The sequence below is a fragment of the Siphateles boraxobius genome, unplaced genomic scaffold (genome assembly GCF_051911475.1).
Source record: "Siphateles boraxobius isolate OS27281-9 unplaced genomic scaffold, OSU_SipBor_1 7, whole genome shotgun sequence".
NCBI lineage: Eukaryota > Metazoa > Chordata > Actinopteri > Cypriniformes > Leuciscidae > Siphateles > Siphateles boraxobius.
In genome coordinates, this window is record NW_027509197.1 from 36,681,084 (window position 1) to 36,704,566 (window position 23,483).

General features: G+C 40.4%; 1 protein-coding gene across 1 annotated transcript in view; it reads right to left on the reverse strand.

Annotated features, from left to right (window-relative positions):
* Positions 1–11,501: 11,501 nt before the first annotated feature.
* cers6 (ceramide synthase 6) overlaps positions 11,502–23,483 on the reverse strand; it is a 48,854-nt gene continuing 36,872 nt past the window's right edge. Inside the window, exons 7-11 of the mRNA XM_077217034.1 lie at positions 22,964–23,092; positions 19,492–19,598; positions 13,717–13,873; positions 12,710–12,733; positions 11,502–12,094 (exon numbers count right to left, since the gene is read on the reverse strand). Of these exons, the coding sequence (XP_077073149.1) occupies positions 11,945–12,094; positions 12,710–12,733; positions 13,717–13,873; positions 19,492–19,598; positions 22,964–23,092 (567 nt within the window). The 3' untranslated portion in view covers positions 11,502–11,944. The remainder of the gene's footprint in view (positions 12,095–12,709; positions 12,734–13,716; positions 13,874–19,491; positions 19,599–22,963; positions 23,093–23,483) is intronic.

The window sequence follows — 23,483 nt, forward strand, 5'->3', positions numbered from 1 at the left end:
CTTGAGTTTTCTAAATTCAGTAGTCTGGATGGAGAAGATCCTATTGCATATTTAGAGAAATGCGAAGAGTATCTCGCTATCCAACCTTTGAGTAATGCTGAGATATTGTTTATGTTGTCATATATGCTTACCCATAGGGCTAAGGATTGGTGGATAGCCGACAAAGCATGTGTTAAGATGTGTTAAGACACAATTTGTGTTACGTGTTACTTGTTAACACGTGCATGTGTTAAGACACAATTTAAGACAGTTTTCCTTCAGTCATTTCTACCTGAAGATCATGAGGTGGAGGTGGAGAGACGGATCAGAGAAAGAAAACAGGCAGTGGATGAGAACATTCGATCTTTTGTTTATCAATATTGAGCTTTGTGCTTGAGATAAATACCAACCATGATGGAACGTGAGTTTCTTGAAGCTATATTGAGGAATTGCAATGCGCGCATTGCTTGTATCTTGAGAGGGACTGTATCCGCAATAGAGGAGCTAGCTCGTGTGGGCACACTGGTGGAATGGGACCTGAATGAGGAGACAATTTTCTGGAGGTAGAGGCAAGCTGAACAAGTAACTTTGTGTGGAGGAGGAAGATCACGTCGAGGGAGGTCGAACAGCCATAACATTGCTGTGTATGCTAAGTCTTCCATGTCTACTCTGATGCTGCCTTCAGATATTTGTAACCAACATTTGGAGGCAATCATTGATACAGGTAGTACTTATTCTTTGATCCAAGAGTGTCTGTGAAACAAAATCAAGCATGAAGGGGAGATTTTACATTCTAGTAAGGGTCAAACATTTTCTCTGGCAAATGGCCATATTCAAAATGGACTTGTTAAAGTTTATCTGCAGTGTGTAGTGCATGACCAAGCATATCCTTTAAGAGCATTCATGATCAGAGATCATGATTTGGTCTTTCCTCTCATCATGGGACTTCTATTTCTGACTCTTTCTGGTATGAAGTTGGATTTTGCCACCACGTCCTATAAGTTACCCAAAGAGGAGGAGCTACCTTATTTTACTAACCCTCCTGACTTGAAACTTGCTGTTACATCACCCTCAAGTACTAGATTTCATGTAGCACTTCCAACTAGACAGCAGACCAATGTTAGTCAAGCTATGATAAATGAGTTGTTGAATACAACTGAGGCTTCAAGAAGTCAAAAAAGAAATTTGGAACAATTGTTATTCGATTGGTATTTCCATCATTACTCATCAGATCAATACAAAAGACAAAGTACCGGTGAGGAAGAGGCTATATACAGTACCCATTCATTAGCAAAAGTTTGTTTATGATGAAATATCTAAAATACTGGAGAAAGGAATTATCAGACCTTGTACCTCATGGGCTGCTCAGATAGTACTTGTACCGAAGAAGGACTTTTCAACGAATGATGAATTCTATTCTGCGAGACTTCATTGGCAAGTTTTGCTTCTTCTATATCGATGATATTGTGGTCTATTCCTCCAATGCCAAGGAACATTATGGACATCTTTGTCGATTGCTTACTGAACTGGAGACTGCTGGTCTGACGCTGAATTTGAAGTATAATCTTATGCAAAAATCGTTGACTTTTCTTGGGCATGTTGTATTGGAAGGTGGAGTGAAGTCAGAACCTGGTTGAAGCAATAAATGTCCCTGTTCCTAAGTTGGTGAAAGAAGTCCAACGCTTTCTAGGACTAACAGGATGGCTTTATACCACATTTCTCTGAGCAAGCAGCACCTTTTCTTTTCTTTCTTTTTTTTATTGACAAGACATAGCTGCTTATACAAAGTAAGAGACCAATGACATCTCTTCAGGCGCTTAAGAAAAAAGGTGCTAGATGGGAATGGATGGCCGAATGTCAGCAAGCCTTTGAAACTCTTAAAGAAGCTCTTCAGTCTGCTCCAATACTGCGACCTCCTGACTTCAGTTGTGACTTTTGAGTGCAGACAGATGCTTGTAATAAAGGACTTGGAGGTGTGCTTACTCAAGAGCCAGGTGAGAATGTAGTTGCATATGCTTCAAGACTTTTGCAAGGGACTGAAAAGCATTATTCTGCAGCAGAGAAAGGGTGCTTGGCAGCCGTGTGGGCAGTGAAAAAATAGTGTGAGTACCTAGAGGGGTGTCGTTTTGAGGTAGTGACAAATCATTCTGCCCTGACCTGTTTTTTTAATCACCCCCACCCTTCTTCCCATCTCACGAGATTGGCGATCAGACTGCAGAGCTTTGAGTTTATTGTAAAGTATTGAAAAGGCCGATGTAATCTGGTCCCAGATACGTTGCAAAGATGAGTGGAGGAAGAAAGTCAAGGAACTATAGGTACACTTACACTATAATAAGGTGGGAAGATATCGGCCAAGAACAAAAGGAGAATGCTACTCTCCAGCCACTGTGGGATGAGGCAAATGATGGTGATATAACATTTTCTAGCCGAGTACGTTATGTTAACCAAAATGGCTACCTTTTCAGAAGGACTATGGACAAGAACGGAGGCCAGAATTTACAAGCTGTTATGCCAACCAAGTTTCGTGAAAAGTGTTCGCAGTATGCACACGCCAGCCTGCTAAGTGGTTATCTTAGGTGTATGAAGGATGTTGAGGAGGCAGCTGGAAGTACTGTAACATACTGGACTGAGATTCATAAATATGTCCTGAGGATATGTAAGGAATGCCAAGCACGTCAACAGTATAAACCTCGCATTACCAAGCTTGCAGGTCGACTACAGTCTACACCAGTGGTTGGGTTGAACCAGGATACATGCTGGGGATCGACTTAAGGGGGCCATTCCCCAAAATCACCCTGTTTGAATGAGTACCTATTGGTGGTAGTTGACTACTTTAGCAAGAGGGTAGAACTGTTTCCAATGAGATCTGCAAAGTACCCTTTAATAGCCAACATTTTTATCAAAGACGTCTTCACTAGTCCTTAAAATAACGATTGCCTCCTTATGTCCATAACAGTCACAAACAATGGGACTGATGGATTGCTGAGTTTCAATATGCCAATATGATTTAGATTGGATACTCGCCCATTGTCTCTTGCAGGTAACGCTTTTATGGCAAAGTTGGTGGCCAAATGGCAAGGTTTAGCTGAAATAGCGGCACAGGCTAACAGAGTGAACTATAAGGTAAAATTGCTCGATGAACCTTGTAACATTGCCATATCATGTTTAACAAACTGAAACCCTTTTTTGGGACTGTCCAACCTTCTCCAAAAGGGGTGGGAGAGTAAAAGTTCCAGATTGAATTCACTGTTACTAGGGCTTTTCCGCTACTCTAGGGGGCAGCGTCCTCGGTTGTGAGGGTGAGAACGCCGATAGCAGAGAAGAAGTGAAGATAAGGCAGAGGTAACTAAAACATAGATGTGAGTTGTAGCTCATTGTCCTTGGTTTGGATTTTTGATGGGAAATAGTTTTTCTTTGCCATTCATTTAAGCCTTATATTCTAATTGAGCACATGCTAAATAAGTCTTGAGACAGCTCAGGTTTTTCTATCACGCAAACCATTGACTGATTTGAATGAACTAATTTGTATATATGGTGTGTGCTGTTGTGGAGGGTAAATGCATGTGTTGCACTTAAATATAATCACTGCAAAAGCTCAACGGATGGTGCCCTGCCTCTTTATAGTGGTTTCATTCTATCTTTTGAACCTTCTGATGGTATGTTACATTTAACGGCCCCCGAAAAGGGTCATTCTGGATAATGTTGAGTGAAAGTAGTGTGTATATGTGTTTTATTTATGATTCAAATTTAAGATGGTATGTTACACGTGATACAGAGCACTGGGTAATATTAATTAACTACATGCACTTAATATAGGGTTAGGAATAGGGTTTGGTTTGGGGTTAGTTGCATGCAATTGTGTATAGTTTACAGTAACTAAATGTAATGTTTAACCAGGACACTGTAAAATAGTGTAATCCAATATAGTATGCAAACAAAATCATGCAAATGAAGTACTATAGAATTACAGTTGTGGCAGATCATCACTCTGAATGTCTGATTGCTCTAGTCTCCACCCACTCCTCGTGCACCAATCAGAACGCTTGAGCCCTCATTGATCACAGCTGCTGTGGTATAGGAGGTTTAAAGCTGCTGTGTTGCATCATTTGTAGGTGTGACTCTAAGGGACCATTTACAACACACCATTTTTAACTAAAAACAGAAAACTGTTTCAGCTGTTCATTTACACTACAATGGCGTTATGGGGGCCTAAAAACGCAGACATTTGAAAACGGTATTCAAAGTGCACGTTTTTTAAATCAATAGCGTTATCGTCTTACGTGTAAACCACAAAAACGTGATTTTGTAAAAACGGTGACGTCATGGGCATGCATATTACATGTTCAGTCTATAGTCACGTAGTATTTCTTTACAAAGTAGGGTCGGTGTGAACAAGGATAATTTTGACAATGTTGTTGTCTGTATGCGAAAAAAAGCAACAGTTTTTACTTTGCGTATTTATTTAGTACATCATTGTCGTGCAAAGATACCCTAAGATGGTCAAATCTCTCTTAAAAATCTTGTCTATGTATATTTTTCCTCTATGTGGTTATGGTAATATATTTTTTCTTACAGCTGATCTCTTCTGTGTCTGTTGTTTTTAGTTATATTAAGTTTTATTTATTAGTTTGGGTGTTTCGACCCTTTAGAGGGTGTTGTATCCCAGAACAGTTTTTATGAGTTATCCTCTTTTCACCTCATTTTCTACTTGTTTCATTTTCTCCTGCAACCTGCTAAAGGATAACTCAATCCAAAAATGCTTCGAAATAAAATGACAAATTATCCCTTGCAACTAATCATGAATTATTAAGTGTAATATTAGAGATACAGACACATAAAAGCAGCCAGAAGGGGTTTGGTCTGTTGTGTTTATTTAAAATACATGGCAACATAATTCATTAGTACCGCTGATAACCAGTTTTCCAGCGAAGGCAGAGAATACAGTTGTCTTTTTTTATTTTTTTATTCTTCGCCTTTTTGACATCAAATGTAAACCACATAACACAGCAACCTGTCTGCAGTGCAAATAAGATGACGTCTAATTAGCTGTAGCGCTTCTCCAGCTTTAAACAGACAGCAGCAGCGACCTTCCCAACACTGAAAGAAACGGCATTAAAATACTCAAATCAAATGCTTTAAATAAAGCTCAGCTGAATGATGAACAAATGCATGTGAAAAATGGGAAGAATATTTTTTTAAACAAAAAAAAACAGACAACATAAAAAAACAACCATCATTGTATGTTGGTCTCAAACAGTGTGATAGTTTGATATATTTCATAATCTCATATGTACCTTGTTTCTGAAATCTTACTGTGCACAGTAATAAAACCTAACATTATTTATGATGGGCCTGATGATTCATTATTTATTTGGAAATGTGACTGGGATTTAATGAGAAAAAAATATCAAATATTTCCTGCTAAAACTTTCCTTAAATGAAGCGGAATCCAATATGGTTTTAGAAAGACAGGAAAGATTCTTCGATAAAATACTTCCAATAAGTGTAAATTTTTCTTTTTAGCACATGAAACACTGATAAAGGGTTTTCATCAATCCATCAAAAGTTTCGGGTCAGTAAGATTTATTATTATTATTATTTTTTAAAGAAATTAATACTTGAATTTACAGAGGATGCATTAAATTGATCAAAAGTGAAGTGACTTTCGCTTTCAAATAAATGCTGTCAATCCTGAAATAATGTATCACGGTTTCAATAACAATATGAAGCAACATTGCTAATAAGAAATGTTTGTTGTGTATCATATCAGCATATTACAATGATTTCTGAAGGATCATGTGATACTGAAGACTGGAGTAATGATGCTGAAAATTTAGCTTTGCATCACAGGAATAAATTAAAATTTAAAATATATTAAAACAAAACCAGATATTTAAAATAGTAAAACATTTTTGCTGTATTTTTGATCAAATAAATGCAGCACCTCAAATACAGATAAAAAAATCTTGCCAACCCCAAACTACCCCACTAATTGATAGTGATTCATTTGAACAAATTATACATTTTGAGCGAATTGACTGACTTTGGAAAATAATGTCCATTTAAAACAGTTACCCCTTTCCTACGAAAATGATGCTGGTACTCGTGTCAAGACCGGTGCTCAGCTGGGGATCTGTGAATCTCTCGACTTGAGAGCCGAATAATGCTGTAAATGATTGTTACTGCATAACCTTTCCACAAGTACATCGCTGTGCTTAAAGGTGCAGTATGGAATATTGACAGCTAGTGGTTGAAATGGGCACTGGAGTCCAAATTCAAAATACTGGAAAGAAGTGTTTGCCCCGCCTCCTCCTCCTCAGACTCACACAGGTTGCCAGATTGAGGGCACTTCGACAATGGAAGGCAACGAGCCTTACAATGTATATTTATCCGTGTTTTAATATGCCTCTTTTTAGATGGATGCCGATGCTTTTTATGTTTTGTAGAAGCTGCAATCTCTGACCCAGTTTATTTGCTAGCTTACACTGGTTTCAGGCAACTGGAAACCCAGGGTTTCGAAATGTTATTGGGTATATTGACGTTTGACTGTCTTAATGAGTTAGTCATTGAACTAATCCGTTTAAAAACAGATTCATTCAGTAATGAAACACCACTATGTGTTGCACAGAGATGCAAAACAGTGCTGTGGCTTTGTTTGGAACTATATTCGTTTGAGAGAGCAAAAACATGTGTCTAAAATGTAAGCCACTTAATACTAACTTCTTGTTTATTGAACTGTTGTATAAAATCAATATTACATTTTTAATCATGCTGATATTTGGAGAACATAAATGGCAATCTTCATGTGATATATTTCAAATGAGAGACACATACTTGATAATTGTTGTTCTATCGATGTGCAATCTGAGATTGATATAATTGTAGACGATATATATCGCACAACCTTCGGTACTACATTTGGTTTGAAACTTCGCAACCATTAAAAATGTATATTCTATAAAATATTAATGTGTAGTAAGTATAAAATTCAGACTTACTACAACCGCCATGTTATTGTCATGTGACCTACAGAATTGTGTCGCTTCACTACCATTGACAAATCCTCTCCCGTGGCCTCATGGGATAGTAAAGATCCATTGTATGCACACTCGCCAGAAGTAGTAAGGTCATCCGGGAATTTTCGAATACTATGTATTCAGACATATTAAAGGGATAATTCATCCAAAAATGAAAGTAATTACTCATCCTCATATTGTTCCAACCCCGTAAGACCTTCGTTCATCTTCGGAACACGAATTAGGATATTTTTGATGAAATTTGAGAGCTGGATCACTCCTCCATAGGCTTCTTCAGGGATTGAATCTTGCCAGCCTCGAAAAGTTATTAAACACATCGTTAAAATAGTCCACGTGACTACAGTGGCTCAATCCTAAGTTTATCAAACAACAAGAATACTTTTTGTGCGCAAAAAAACCAAAAATAACGACTTTATCTCTACTATTCATTTCCTTCCCTGTGGGCCTCGAGTCAGTTCACTAGTGTAATAGCGTAACAGCTTCTGTTGTTGTACGTCACACACATCACACACATGACCAGCGTCGGCCAATAGTGAGCCTACGTGTGACGTAGCTCTACGCAATCACACTACGTTAACTGACTAGAGGCCCACAGAGAAGGAAATGAATAGTTGAGATAAAGTCGTTATTTTTGTTTGTTTTTGTGCACAAAAAGTATTCTCGCCACTTGATAAACATAAGATTTTATGTTAATATGACATCCAAGATGACGCCGCGGATGGCTGCCTCGGTGTGGAGCTCTCCAGCTATTGTGTTGTTTTTGTTCGTTTGTTCTGCGTTTAGTCATTGTTTTCCTATCAGTTTCACCAAAGACGAACTACTGGACATTAGGAAACACACACCAGAAACCTTTTCTACAGTTTTTGATTATTCGGACGTTTTGCTGGACATTCTCGTCGGAGGTGCAGCGTTGTTGTTCAAACGCGCGTTCAGACGCAAACGCAGGAAGCGAGCCGGCGCGCTGGTTAAACTCCGCGAGCGCGGCCTGCGCACTGCACTCCCCAGTATTCATCTCGCGAATCTCCGATCCCTTCCTAACAAAACGGATGAACTTCTTCTCCTCACCCACACTAACAAGGATTTTTTAAACTCTGCTGCTTTGTGCTTCACTGAAACCTGGCTGAGTGAAGCCATACCGGACAACGCAATACATCTGCCGGGCTTCCAGCTGTTCCGAGCGGATCGCATCCCGGAGCTAACGGGGAAAACGAGAGGTGGTGGATTGTGTTTCTACATTAACGAAAGTTGGTGTTCAGATGTAACAACACTGAAGAAGATGTGCTCTCCTAATTTAGAGGCACATTTCATAAACTGTAAACCCTTCTACTCGCCTCAGGAATTTTCCTCTTTCATTCTCGTGAATGTTTACATCCCTCCAGACGCGTGCGTGAGCGCGGCGCTACAACAGCTGGCTGAACAAATATCTGAAACGGAACAAAGGTACCCAGACTCTCTTTTAATCATTCTTGGGGATTTTAACAAAGCAAATCTTTCCCGTGAACTACCAAAATACAGACAGCACGTTACATGTCCCACCAGAGACAGTAATATACTGGACCACTGTTACACCACAATAAGAAATGCGTATCACTCCGTCCCACGGGCAGCTTTGGGGCTCTCTGATCACTGTTTGGTTCATCTTATTCCGACCTACAGGCAGAAACTGAAATCAGCTAAACCTGGAATAAGGACTGTAAAAAGATGGACTAATGAAGCAGAGCAGAATCTACAGGCCTGCTTTGATTGCACTGATTGGACTGTTTTTGAAGCTGCTACCAATGATCTGGATGAGCTCACAGATACTGTAACATCATATATAAGTTTCTGTGAGGATACATGCATTCCTACCAGGACATTCTTATCATTCACTAATGATAAACCATGGTTTACTGGGAAACTCAAACACCTTCGTCATGCCAAAGAGGATGCTTACAGAAGTGGGGATAAAATCTTGTATAACCAGGCCAGAAACAGATTGACAAAGGAGATCAGAGTTGCTAAAAGGAACTACTCTGATTAACTGAAAAACCAGTTTTCATCCAACGACCCATCATCAGTCTGGAATGGCCTGAGGAACATCACCAACTACAAGTCACCATCCCCTCGATCTGTGGACAATCAACACCTGGCTGACGATTTAAATTAATTTACTGCCGGTTTGAAAAGCCCTCATTCACACCACACACCCGGTCTGATCTGCACTTCACACTTTCACCATCACCTCCTGCACTCCAATTATCACTCCCCCCTCCTGCCATCCAACCTGAGCTTAAGGTCTGTGTGGAGGACGTGAGCCGAGTCTTCAAAAAACAGAAGATTAGGAAAGCCTCAGGCCCAGACGGCATCTCATCTGCTTGTTTAAAAGCCTGCGCTGACCCACTGGCCCCGGTCTTCACGCAGATCTTCAACAGATCATCGGAGCAGTGTGAAGTTCCCTGCTGCTTCAAACGCTCCACTATCATTCCTGTCCCCAAAAAACCCAAAATCACTGGACTTAATGACTACAGACCTGTCGCTCTCACGTCTGTGGTCATGAAGTCGTTTGAAAGACTGGTGCTGGCCCACCTGAAGGACCTCACTGGACCCTTGCTGGATCCCTTTCAGTTTGCTTACAGAGCAAACAGGTCTGTGGATGATGCAGTCAATATGGGACTGCATTATATCCTGCAACATCTCGACAGACCAGGGACTTATGCAAGGATCCTCTTTGTGGACTTCAGTTCGGCCTTCAATACCATCATACCTGGTCTTCTCACAGCCAAACTGACCCAGCTCTCCATACCATCCTCGATCTGTCAGTGGATCACCAGCTTCCTGACGGACCGGCAGCAGCGAGTCAGACTGGGGAAACACACATCCAAGACACTCACAATCAGCACCGGAGCCCCCCAAGGGTGCGTTCTCTCCCCACTGCTCTTCTCCCTGTACACTAATGACTGCACTTCTAAAGACCCCACTGTCAAGCTCCTGAAATTTGCAGACGACACCACTGTCATCGGTCTCATCCAAAACGGTGACGAGTCTGCTTACAGACTGGAGGTTGAACAGCTGGCTGCCTGGTGCAGTTATAACAACCTTGAGCTGAACACGCTCAAAACAGTGGAGATGATCGTGGACTTCAGGAGGAACAGCCCAGCACTCCCTCCACTCACCATCATGAACAGCACTGTGGAAGCAGTGGAGTCATTCAGGTTCCTGGGCACTATCATCTCTCAGGACCTGAAGTGGGACAATCACATTGACTCCACTGTGAAAAAGGCCCAGCAGAGACTGTACTTCCTTCGCCAGCTGAGGAAGTTCAACTTGACACAGGAGCTGCTGATTCAGTTCTACTCAGCCGTCATTGAGTCTGTCTTATGCACTTCCATCACTGTCTGGTTTGGTTCAGCTACCAAATCAGACATCAGGAGACTACAACGGACAGTCCGGACTGCGGAGAGGATCATTGGTGCCCCCCTGCCAAACCTTCAGGACCTGTACTCTTCCAGAGTGAGGAAGAGAGCAGGTAAAATCATCACAGACTCCACTCACCCTGGACACCACCTGTTTGAACTTGTACCGTCAAGACGGAGACTCAGATCACTGGCCACAAGAACATCTCGGCACAGGAACAGTTTCTTCCCACAGGCCATTTCCCTCCTGAACAGTTAACACTCCTCCCAAGGCATATGCCTGTAAGTGCAATACTCCCACTGTTTAGTGCAATATCCTACAACTCAGGTGATACTTATATGTAGATTTATTTATTTATAATATTCAAAACACTGTAAATAGGTTCATAATCTGTAAATCTGAAAATGTCTATTCTGACTAAACCCAACTGTGATAGCTTTATTCTTATATATTTATATTTTTATTTTTTATTCTTATAATTTGTAGTATTATGTTTCATGTTGTATTTGTATTTGTATATGTCCACTGGAAGCCTCAGTACCAAAACAAATTCCTTGTGTGTGCAAGCACACTTGGCAATAAAGCTCTTTCTGATTCTGATTCTGATTCTGATTGAGTCACTGTAGTCACTTGGACTATTTTAACGATGTCTTTAATAACTTTTTGAGGCTGGCAAGTTTCAATCCCTTAGAAGCCTATGGAGGAGTGATCCAGCTCTCAGATTTAATCAAAAATATCTTAATTCGTGTTCCGAAGATGAACGAAGGTCTTACGGGGTTGGAACAACATGAGGCTGAGTAAATACTGACAGAATTTTATTTTTTGGTTGAACTATCCCTTTAATCTGTTGATGTATTGTTTTTCGCACTTTTTTCTAAATGTTCTCTTTTTCGGAATGCAATTATGCATCGGCTGAATGTGCTTGACATTAATTTACTGAACTTGTCTTGCACAGAGCATGTTTCAGGCCTACGAGGCTGATTCGGTGGAAATGTGCTGAATGGTTCCAGACTGGGCACCGGCTCCAGCACCGTCATTTTGTCGTGGAAAGGGGGAATGTATGTTGAGAAAGAAGGGAGAAAAAAACAGCAGCACGGAAAATGCAAATTTATTAAAGATACAAAAAAATAAATAAATACAAAAAGACACTAATTCAAGAAAACTTCTATTCCCAAGATGCCAGAAATCATGACCGCAGCAGCATGCTCACGTGATTATGAAAGAAAGAATGAACGGCGCTTTCATTCACCTGCTTGAAACGAAAGAGTGAGCTGCACTGAATCTAAAAGGTGCTTCGATAACCAATGGCGCAGGATCAACGACCACAAAAACAAAAGCGAACGAACGGAACACAAAACATCTGGAGGAAATTGTGAAAAGCGATCAACCGAAACAGAACTGCATTCACATTATTGAGTAGTTCCAGTACGGGACCGGACCGGTAATGTTCATACATGGTTTGACACAACGGAGAGTGATGCAGGTACCATCTGCAGCTGGGACCCTTTGAAATGTCCTCCACGCGGGGCGGATGGTTAGTGTTCGTCTGGACACGGGGACGGGGACAGGTAGCCGTTGGTGCCGTGAGCCCCGTTGGTCCCATTAGTGTGGTGTTTCTGAGAGGGAGGAAGAACCTCGTCTTCATCAGAGCTGGATTCAATGTCACTGCGGTCATCCTTTGACACCTGGGAAGATTATAGAGATGCTTTAGATTACAATACATACTATTCTTACGACAGAGTTCAAATAATTAAACTAATGTCAATGAGTCTTAATTTTGGTTGTGATAGAAAACGATTGGAGAGAACAATGCTTGAATCTGCATTAGCATTAGCACACTGCGTGACACACATGTGATCGTTTGCTTTCTAATCACCTACATTTAACAGTTATCTAAGAATAATTCCTGCCAACATACACTAAAAAACGTACCAATCCCAACCATTTGTAATGTACTTGAAAGAAATCTATTATGAAAGAAGTGTCACATGATCCTTCAGAAATCATTCAAACATACTGATATTTGTGTGTGTGTGTGTGTGTGTGAGGAAACCATGGTGCATTCTTTTTCACAGTGGATGAATAGACGGTTCAAAAGAATAGCACTTATTTAAAAATAGAAATATTTTGTAACATTTACTGTCTCTTTTGATCAATTTAATTCATCCTTGCTGAATAAAAGTTTTAAACAACCTTACTGACCCCAAACTTTTGAATGGCAGTGTATCTGAAAAATCAGACTCAAAGAAGCGTAATGCATCCATGCACAGAGCAGAACACTTTTATAATGAACTACTCACATGTAAAGGATTCCATTTTCCCGCCTTTGATGGCAGCGTGCGGAGTAGAGAAGAAAGAAAAAGCAAATTTATATACAAAATATATAAACCAAGTTTGATAGTAGATGTAACAATCTGATTTTGAAAACAACATGAAGCGCAGCTCACAAGATAACCTTCAATGAGGAAAAAAAGTAGAAGAGGGTTAAAAAAGTTAAGAGGGACTTCGTTTTATCAACCGCCAATTCTCTGACGATTGTAACTTTATGGAAATAATTTTCCTGTTTTTGATCACAGGATCATGGGTACCTTATTTAAAAGCTGAGGTAATTTTTACATCTTATACATCCACAGATAAACCACAACACTGTTGCAATAGTGTGTTAATGGCGTTTTATTCAGCTACAGCGATTCCTCGATGTCTTTGTCAATATTAGGGATTTCCTGTAATGTCATAAATTATATAAATCCTATGAGTCTCACTTGTGGTCTTCCTGTACGAGGGCGCCCTCCGGTGTCGAGAATGAATTAAACAAATTACATGTGAGTTTAGCGCTCCATAATGCTCACATTGTCCTGTTGTGGGTAAAAATAGAAAAAAATACTGCTCTATAAAGATATTTGAATTAAACATGATAATCCCTAAGTTTTTTTATCCGAATGTGCACTGTCTGCTTGTTTAATGACAGATGGCAACCAGTGTTAAGGTGCAATACTGACACCTACTGTACGTTGGGATGTCAGACAAAAACTGGCGCTGGATAATTTACGTGCCATATTATCATACGTGTACTATTATCACCAATAACAGTATATTGCAACAGCCCTAATTAACATGATAAAGATATATATATATATATATATATATATATTTTTAAATATCACTATTATCGTCAATATCTGTATATCACGACACCCCAAATACAAATAAACTTGAATTGAATTGTCAATAGCTTTGCTAATTTAATGGCTAAATATATTGAAGTCCTTGAAATAAGGGTGATGGAGGAGATTTTCTGAAGTCTCACCTTTCCTCTGGAAATGGCCCTGTAGGCGGTGCGCACTATAAGATATGACCAGAAGGTGTGCAGGGCCTGCAGCAGGACGAGCAGCGTGTTAAACACCCACCACGATGGATACGGCCCAACTATCTCCCAGCTCTCAAACACAGTAGTGTTTAAAATCCTGCAAAACACACATTTTATTACAACATCCTAGGACATTCCATTAGTTCCAAGTTTATTCAACAAACCTGGCTTCAAAACCATTATGTGAGATCAGTGGGAAAATAATTGGCACACAGATAGAGGACAGTCTCAACATTAACCACGGCAATTTTCAAGTCTCTAACTCAATCCCTCTAGACTAGAGCCATCATATGTCCAAAGTTGCTCTCATGTTTATGCGAATAACTTTTCAACCATAACGGCTAAAAACAAAGTTCCTTTTTGTTTACTCTGATTCCTTGGCTCAAGACAATTCGACATTCCACCATTTAGAATTTTCTGACAAACATACTTGTTCAAACTCATCCTAGATAGTTTGTTCGATTTCCACTAAAATTGGCACAGATCATCTTTAGACCGTGCTGGCAAGAAGTATATTTGTTTTTTCGAAAAACCAAACCATTCTTGAGTAACTTGCAAACTATTTTGAAGATGAGAATGCCAAAATGGACATGAGGCTGTATCTCTGCGAAGACTTGCGTAATAAGGCCAAACTTGGTACATGTCATCACAAGCATGATGACCTGAGGCTACTTGCAGCGTTTCGGCACAGTGCCACCTACTGGTCAAGAAATATAACAAAATAAAAATACTAATAACTTCTGAAGAGTTTGCCCAAAAATCATAGAACGGATCTCTTTTGATTAAGTGCAGCATACTTAGTCGAATGAACCCAATTCTCCAGTGTCAACCATTTTGGATGTCGGCCATTTTGAATTATGTCGTAAAATGCTGTATTTTACAAACGCATACGTTTATTTTTAGGAAACTCGACATGTGCCATTGGCACCATGCCTTGAAGGTACTCAAAGTTGAGACAGCACCATTTTGTTAATTCTGTCTATTTTAATTAATCTAGAGTTGATCATCGTCAGACTATGCCGGCAAAGAGTTTCTGATATACAAAACTGTTTTCAAATCAAGTATTAGCGAAATGGATGGCATGATGGCAAGCTGATTCCTAGGCTGTAACTGCAATGCCTTTTGGCATATTGAACCAAAATTTGTGACCACACCACATCGAATTGGTAACAGCGCCACCTCTTGGTCAAAAGTAAAAAGCAATTAAATCATATCACTAGTGAGTGTATTTTGGACGGTCTTTTCGCAAGCACTTTGTTCAAATGTCTCAGATCTAGGATAGGTCTGAAGGCTCCGCCCTTCTTGGGTACGAGAAAATATCGGCTGTAAAAACCTGACTCGCTCAGAGAAGGCGGTACCTTTTCTATAGCCCCTTTGCACAGCAGCTTTGCTATTTCCGCATTCACTATCGTTGCGGTCCGGGCTTGAAAGCGCGGGGGACGGCGAATGAATTGAAGTTTATAGCCCTGCTTTATTGTGCTCAGCACCCATTCTGAAATCCCTGAGATAGTTTCCCACGCAGCTATGTGAGCCGCTAGGGGGCGAATGGCCTCCGGGTTCAGATCGCCGCCATTTGCGGGCTTGCGAAACTGAACCGGAGCCGAAAGAGCGGCGTGCACGCTCTCGGTTCTGGGCAATGGCTGCTCGCTGAAAGCCGAAACTGCCGGCTGATTTATGTGAGATGTCCCAATCATAAGGGATGGGGAACATTCTTTTTTCACTTTTTGACGCGCGAGCATCGCTCCGGGCGGAAAAGCTTCCTGTAAGCCTGTGAGCGCGTGTGCGCGGGCAAGAGACTTACAAGTGTATTTGACGCCCCGATCATAACGGATGGGGAGCGTCTTATTAATGCCCTGCGTTTTGTGATAACACTTAAACGCGCGGGCGGAGTCCGGGGGGATGTTTGTGTTAGCAAGCGTGAACGCTCTCTGACGGGCACGAGACTTACATTCATAACCTGCTTTTTTGATCGTGTAACAGAGCGGGCAGATAGTGGGCACAGACCTGTGGAAACATTTCTTACATTCAACACTCGAGCGCCTTTTCTGCGCTTTATGAGAGTGTGCTCTGTGAGTGACACGAGATTCGAAGTACTTGTGTGTAGGGATGAACACTGGGGCGTGGGCACTTTCACTACACTTAAAACACCGACGGCGTGAGCTGGACCAGACATTATACTCTTTTTGAAATTTATCTGGGTCGCCGTGAAAACGGCGTTTGTGTGCAGGCGAGAGGGTGAACAAACCTGCTCGTTGGCTGCTAAATGAATCACTGCAGTAGCCTGTTTGAAGGGGACTGACAGGGAAATAAACATTGACGGCGGTCTGGCCGCAGCGGGACACGCGCGTCTTTTCGGAGGCGATGTGTCTGTTAGTAAGCGAGAGCGCTCGTGAGCGGGCACGTAACTTACATTCTTTACCTGACATGTATGTGGCTGTTCTGGCCGTGTGACAGAGCGGGCAGAAAATAGGCGTGCGCACAGAGTTGTGGGCACGTTTCCTACATCTAGCACTCGAGCGGCTTTTGCCAGCTTTATGAGACTGGGCCTTGCGGGAGACACCGGGGGTATCGTGTTTGTGTGTAAGAGTAAACACCGAGATGTGGGCACCTTTTCTACACTCAAGACCCCAACGGTGTGAGCCAGATAACCAGACATTAAACTCACTTGAGATTTCTCTGGGTCGCCGCGAGTACGTCGCGTATGTTGTTGCCCGTCCGGGTCATGCAGAGAGCTCGAGAGGGCTCTGCATGATGCGCGAACGGCGACGCGAGGGCGGGGTAGCTCTCTTGTAACGTAAAGAGAGCTATCCGCGTGCTCGTTAGTCGAGCAGAACTGGGAACAGTGTTTGTATGAGGGCGCGCGCACTAGTAGTGGGCACGGGACCTACATGTGACACAGATGATGCCCGTCCGGGTCATCTAGAGAGCTCGAGAGGGCTCTGCATGACGCGCGAAACGGGGGAGCGAGGGTGGGGAAACTCTCTTGTAACGTAAAGAGAACTAGCCGCACGGCGCTGTGGTTAAAGACTTTGATTCGAGCCCGCAGGGTCGACATCGTAAGTTCCTTGCAGTGCTTGCATCCTCCATCGAGAGGGCGAGGCTGCGTGTTCCTGGCCCAGGCAGAGAGCGCAGATGGGTGGTCTCCAACGCTGAGCATAGGAAGTGCGAGACATCTTGAAAAAGACGTCTCGCTGCTCTTTTAGGAAGTGTAGAACACAGAATACAGAGATAAAAGGATATGTCGCCGGATAGCGTAGCTCGCACGGATGGCTGAAGGTGGCGAAGACGGCCGGCTTCCTCAGCGCTGTCCTAAGCTGGCTGTTGCGCTTGTTCGACGGCGGCGGTGGCTTCCCTCAGATCCAGCGATGCGAAGAGCTCGCTGAAGAGACGAAAAATCAGGGAAGTCAGCCTACAGCCCCTACTTTTATACACTAAGCCACGCCCATTCTGGCGGGCTGTGAAGCTATGAAGGCGTGGTTGCCCTTCATTGGGCGTGACGTCACGCGGGGCTCACTGGTAGGCTGCAGCAGTTGCCCGCAGGGCAGCCAATGACCATGCGAGATGGCCTGCTCTAGGTCTGCTAGCTGCTGCACTGCGTTGACAATGAATACAAAATTAAGGATAATTTTTTGGCTTCAATATCTCGAGAAGATGAATCTTTCCCGTAGCGTAAGCTAAACTTACGCAATACGAGAGAGCCTCTCGTAAGAGAACCTTGTGTGTTATAGTTTTGTTATAGTTGAATAAAACTGAAACCAAATGTTTTTGTTAATCGATGGTAAACTTAACCTTGAACAGAAATTAGAAATGTTTCTTTGGCAACTAAATGAAATTTAAATAAGTTGAAGCTGAAGTTCAAACATTTCTTAAACTAAAATAGAATAGCTTAAAATGAAAACTTGAAATAAAATGAAAAAATAAAAGCTAATTCAAAATATGAATAAATGACTATTAATATTAATAAATACAAAATAGTAATAAATACTACACTAGCATTTCTGAACCTTCTGGCATTCAAAAGGTGATGTAGATCTGGAAATAAACTGTTTTAGGACAAATTTAAACGATTAATGTAAAACAACGAAGCAATATTTCAGATTCTGGCAGTCACTAGATCAAATGTAAATCAAATGAGTGATGCTGATCATGCAAACTCTTTTATAAAAGGTCAGCTTTCATTGCTGCATTGTAGCACAAGATGCACGACTCTTAACCTCTAAAATAAGACTGGATCAGAATTGACATGAACTCGCACTGCAGCGTATCAGTGAATACAGGGACTATGACAGCAGCTCTGTGAAGGCCATTTCATAATCATTACTAAATGACAGTGAGGACTCTGAGGACCAGAGACTTGGGCTGCTGCCGTCACATCCATCAACAACTCAACGGTTTCTCACGTGGAGCTGAATCTAATCGCACGCTGTGATTAGACCGTTTCTCTAATTCCATTAGAGTCACACAATCAAGTACTCAAAAGCCACAGTAGACACTTAGATGAGGTGAGTGAATAAAACGTCTTTCCACGACTGAATGATTAATGAGAAAAGCTAGAAGAAAAAGCACAGATGACTCATTTTGAAGAAAAGAATCCTGTCAAAAGAATAATGGATCTGAAAAAGTCACAGTAGTGAAACATGTGAGACGCCGATACACCTGGTATTAACCAACTACTTTCAGGCACAAGCATGGTTCAAAACTTTTTGAGATCGTATCAAACCACATTCAGAGGTGCTAAGCTGAGGTAGAAAAATTGGATATGCATCCATTGGATATGGATCATTTATCACACTATTCTTGTACCAACATGCACATTTACATCTTGTTCTAACCTTTTGTGTGTGTGTGTGTGTGTGTGTGTGTGTGTGTGTGTGTGTGTGTGTGTGTGTGTGTGTGTGTGTGTGTGTGTGTGTGTGTGTGTGTGTGTGTGTGTGTGTGTGTGTGTGTGTGTGTGTGTGTGTGTGTGTATTTTACTGTTTTTACTTTCCCCAATATTTTTTGTTTTATGAAATCAATGTTATCATTTTATATACTATTATGGTTTTTATAAATTTTTTGAACTAATTTAATTTTTATATTTCAGATTTAATTTTAGTTTAAGTTTTAGTAATTTTGTTGTGCTTTTGTCATTTGTATTCATTTTTTTTATATTTCTATTTAGCGTTAACTTATTTTTATTTCAGTTTTAGTCATTTTAGTACTTATTTCAGTAATTTCTAATTTTCGTTTGTCTTTTATTTTTTCCATTCAATATTTACATTTTATTTGACTTCAGCGTTATTTTAATGAAGAAAACTATTTTAATAGTTTTAGTTAACAATAACAACACTGGTTAAAATAATTTCTTGTGGGAATCAGCACTGCCACACATTCTTAGCCAAAATCTGAAAAGTTGTCTAAATGGTCTAAAAAATCATGTATAAATGTTTGATTAAAGCACAGTGCTATTTCCTTTTGTAATTAAATGCTAATTATAGGTGTAAAAAACTAAGATCCCATCTATTTTCTCTCATACTGAACTCTTCCACATCTCAACACTACTGCTGTAACCATAGTAACTATTACTTGGCAACAACACTGACTGAAGGTGTCAAAACCTGAAATAAAAACGCTGCAAAAGATGATAAAATAGAACATTTCAGATATACAGATGAGAACGAGAGGTTCTGACACATCATCAACGCACATCATCTGTTACTGACAGGAGTGTCTTACCATACAGGATACACTCCCAGCCTGGAACTGATGAACACCAGGGCAAACATGATGAACAGGACGTTGCAGAGTCTCTGGCACTTGGAGTAATTGGCCATTTTAGCAGCCTGCAAACACAAACTTGCTGCATGATTTATATCAAAATGACTGGCATCTAATGCATGCAAATAGCACATCTTGCATCACTAATCTTAAATCCTGAATGTACAGTAAGACTAGATTCAGACTGCAGGTTAATGTGCCCAAATCCGATTAATTTGTTCATATGTGACTCAGATCTGTTTTTGTCATGACAGTGTGAACGGCACAAACCACATAGAATCAGATCTTATCGATTCTGATATGTGCCACTTCCATATGTATATGTGGTTTTACACCCGATGTAGTTCAGATGTTTTGCAAAGCAAGCTTCTGTCTGAAGTCATATCGGAATTCATGCGACTTTTACGTCATTCTAGAGGAACATTCGTCACAACTCTGAGCTTATGGGAATCACTTCAAAGATTTTATATAACTGACGTTATCAAGACAGTATCGAGAGATAGTCAGTGAAGGACAGTGTGACAATGTGTCAGAACTCATAAGTATTACAGTGACAGCTCTACAAGCAAAACATGAGGGCTCATTTCATAAATATAAAAACTCTGGTCTCTTTTTTCGCATCCTCGTCTTTGTTTTTAATATTGCCTGCGCATAAATTGGCTGGCTTCAACGACAGATTACACTATAAATAAACACGTAATCTCTTACTTAATGTTCTCCGTGTTTGCTTCCGTATGACAGTGCTGCATGACGTCTTTTTATTGTTCTTTTGCGCATATGGGTCAGTTATAATAATAATAATAATAATTTGTTACATTTATATAATGCTTTTCTAGGTACCCAAAGCGCTTTACATATGGAAGGGGGAATCTCCTCAACCACCACCAATGTGCAGCATCATCTGGATGATGCAACGGCAGCCATATTGCGCCAGAACGCCAACCACACACCAGCTTACTGGTGGAGAGGAGACAGAGTGATTAAGCCAATCATTATATATACAGTGGATAGCATAATCATCTTTTGGAAATTGATCTTAATGCTTAATTTAAAAAATGAGGAAAAATCCAACCTTTAAGGACACCAATTTTCTTTGTGAATGAATAATGTATCATAAATAAATAAATGTTCTTCCTTAAAATACGGGTTGCGTAAGTCAGGACACCCCTATGTTAAATTCCCATAGAGTCAGGCAGATTTTTATTTTTAAAGGCCAGTTGTTTCAAGGATCCAGGATAATATGCATCCTGATAAAGTTCCCTTGGCCTTTGGAATTAAAAAAGCCCCACATCATCACATTCCCTTCACCATACCTAGACATTGGCATGGTGTTATTTCAGTTAGGCTAATAGCTGGTATGATTTGCATTGAGAGATGATCTTATGCGCCCCATGCCAATGTCTAGGTATGGTGAAGGGAATGTGATGATGTGGGTCTATTTTAATTCCAAAGGCCAAGGGAACTTTATCAGGATGCATAGTATCCTGGATCCATGAAATAACTGGACTTTAAAAATAAAAATATGCCTGCCTCTATGGGAATTTAACATAGGGGTGTCCTTATGCAACCTGTATTTTAAGGAAGAAAATTTATTTATTTACGATACATTATTCATTTACAAAGAAAACTGGTGTCCTTAAAGGGTTAGTTCACCCAAAAATGAAAATGATGTCATTAATGACTCACACTCATGTCGTTCCAAGCCCGTAAGACCTCCGTTCATCTTCGGAACACAGTTTAAGATATTTTAGATTTAGTCCGAGAGTTTTCTGTCCCTCCATTGAAAATCTATGTACGGTATACTGTCCTTGTCCAGAAAGGCAATAAAGACATCATCAAAGTAGTCCAAGTGACCTCAGGGGGTTAGTTAGAATTTTTTGAAGCATCGAAAATACATTTTGTTCCAAAAATAACAAAAACGACGACTTTATTCAGCATTGTATTCTCTTCCGGTTCTGTTGTCAATCCGCGAATTCACGAGTCCGCAGTGACGCTGCTGACGTAAGACGCTGCTGACGTGTATCTGGTGCGTCCGTGTATTCGGGTTCAAATAAATATGTCTGGTTAAAAAAAAATGCAAGTCTTCCCCTGTGTCGAAATCCTTAGACATGTTTGCAAAGATTGTTTTGTTTACAGCGCGCGTCTCCCTCAGACTGTAAACGAAGCTCGGGCGCACCAGATAACACGTCAGCTCGTCTTATGTCATCGGACTCAGGAACTCATTGCCAATGGGCAAATTTGGCCAGGATGCTGGAGTTACAGCCCTTCTCTTTTTCCGAAGGACATCGTGGGATTTTTAATGACCACAGAGAGTCAGGACAACGGTTTAATGTCTCATCTGAAGGATGAGGACGGTCCAGTTCAGGACCATGATCTGTTCGCACTGGAATCTGACATTGGCCACATTTAAAACAACAATGTGAATAGCTATACCAAAAAATTGGATCTGAGCAATAAATCGGAATTGAGCACTAAGGCTTGCGGTGTGAATGTAGCCTAAGTGGTCCAGTGTGACATGTCGTATATACCAAGAGTTCTGGGGTTGTATGATAGGGTTTGGTGAAAAAAATAAAATAATAATTTGAAATGTAATATATTATTTCACAAAAATCCTGACCTTGGCCGTTGGTCTTGTGTGCACAGCTATGTGCATTTCATGTCACGTAATTTATTTGTATTTATTAATCTTGATTTCTCACAACTTCTCTGCTTTTTTCAGGGCGAGTCGGAGTGAACTGTGCCAATATTAGAGTCTCATGAACACGCACACAGAAGACCAGCGGCCAAGCTCAGGATTTTCATTAAATAATGCATTAAACTTTGGTTTGTTTTTCATCAAAACCTATCCTATACCCCCAGAACACTTGGAATATATTATACATTCGCATTGGACCATTCTGTGGTACTTTTGCATCTTTTTGTGCTTGATATTGGTCACTATTCACTGCCATTATATGGACGAGCGTGAGCAGGACATAGAAAAAAAAAATAATAATCATTTTGTGGTCCAAAAAAAGAAAGAGGGACATATGGCATTAGACCAACAGCAGGGTGAGTAAATGATGACTTTTCATTCTAAGGTGACCTATCCCTTAGAAAATAACACATGACTCATACTGACTACATTTATAGTACTTTATGGTACTTTAATATTTGTGATTTTCCCAGAAGAAAAAATGTCAAGCAAGTTTTGAATAACATGAGGCTATTTAGTTTTTTGAATGGACTATGCTTTTAAAATGATCTCTCCCTATCATGTAGACCTGCCAAAAAAACTTTCCAACAATAACATTTAAATCAGTAACTTTAAAATTAAACCTTTATCTACCAAGATATTCCTGTTGCTGTAGGTGCTGCCATAGATACTAAGAATAATGAGCATAGAATTGTCTTTTTTTCTGTGGTTTTAATGGATGTAATAGGAAATCACCTCCAGCAGAACGTCGGCAGCGTCGTGCAGGCACATGACAAGCGTTCCCACTCGAGCCATGTTATTCACATATGAGAAGGTGATCAGAGAGATGGTGGCCACATGATGCAGGAACATCAGTAGAAAGTCCTGCAGGGAGTCACATGGAACGTGTAAATGTTTATGCACTGTAAACCTAGAAGGCAAACTTTTGGGTCATTCTTAATATGCAGTACATTTTCCTGTCCTCATCCCATGTCTAAATACACTGCATAAAACATTAAACTCACAATTTGTTGGAAGTTGATGGAAGTCAAATTAGTTACTTTTTTAATCATAATGTCACAATTAAGTTAACATAAAAGTGAAGAACTTTTTATTTAATTACTTAAATTTATTAACATATATTCCAGCTGTTTATTCATTAGTTTAATTTATTTGTTTTAATAATAATAATAAAAAAAATGTTTCATGTTGGCCCCCTCATGAAAGTGTTTACTGCCAATTGCTGAACTCTGACTAAGCAATTGTTGACTATCAA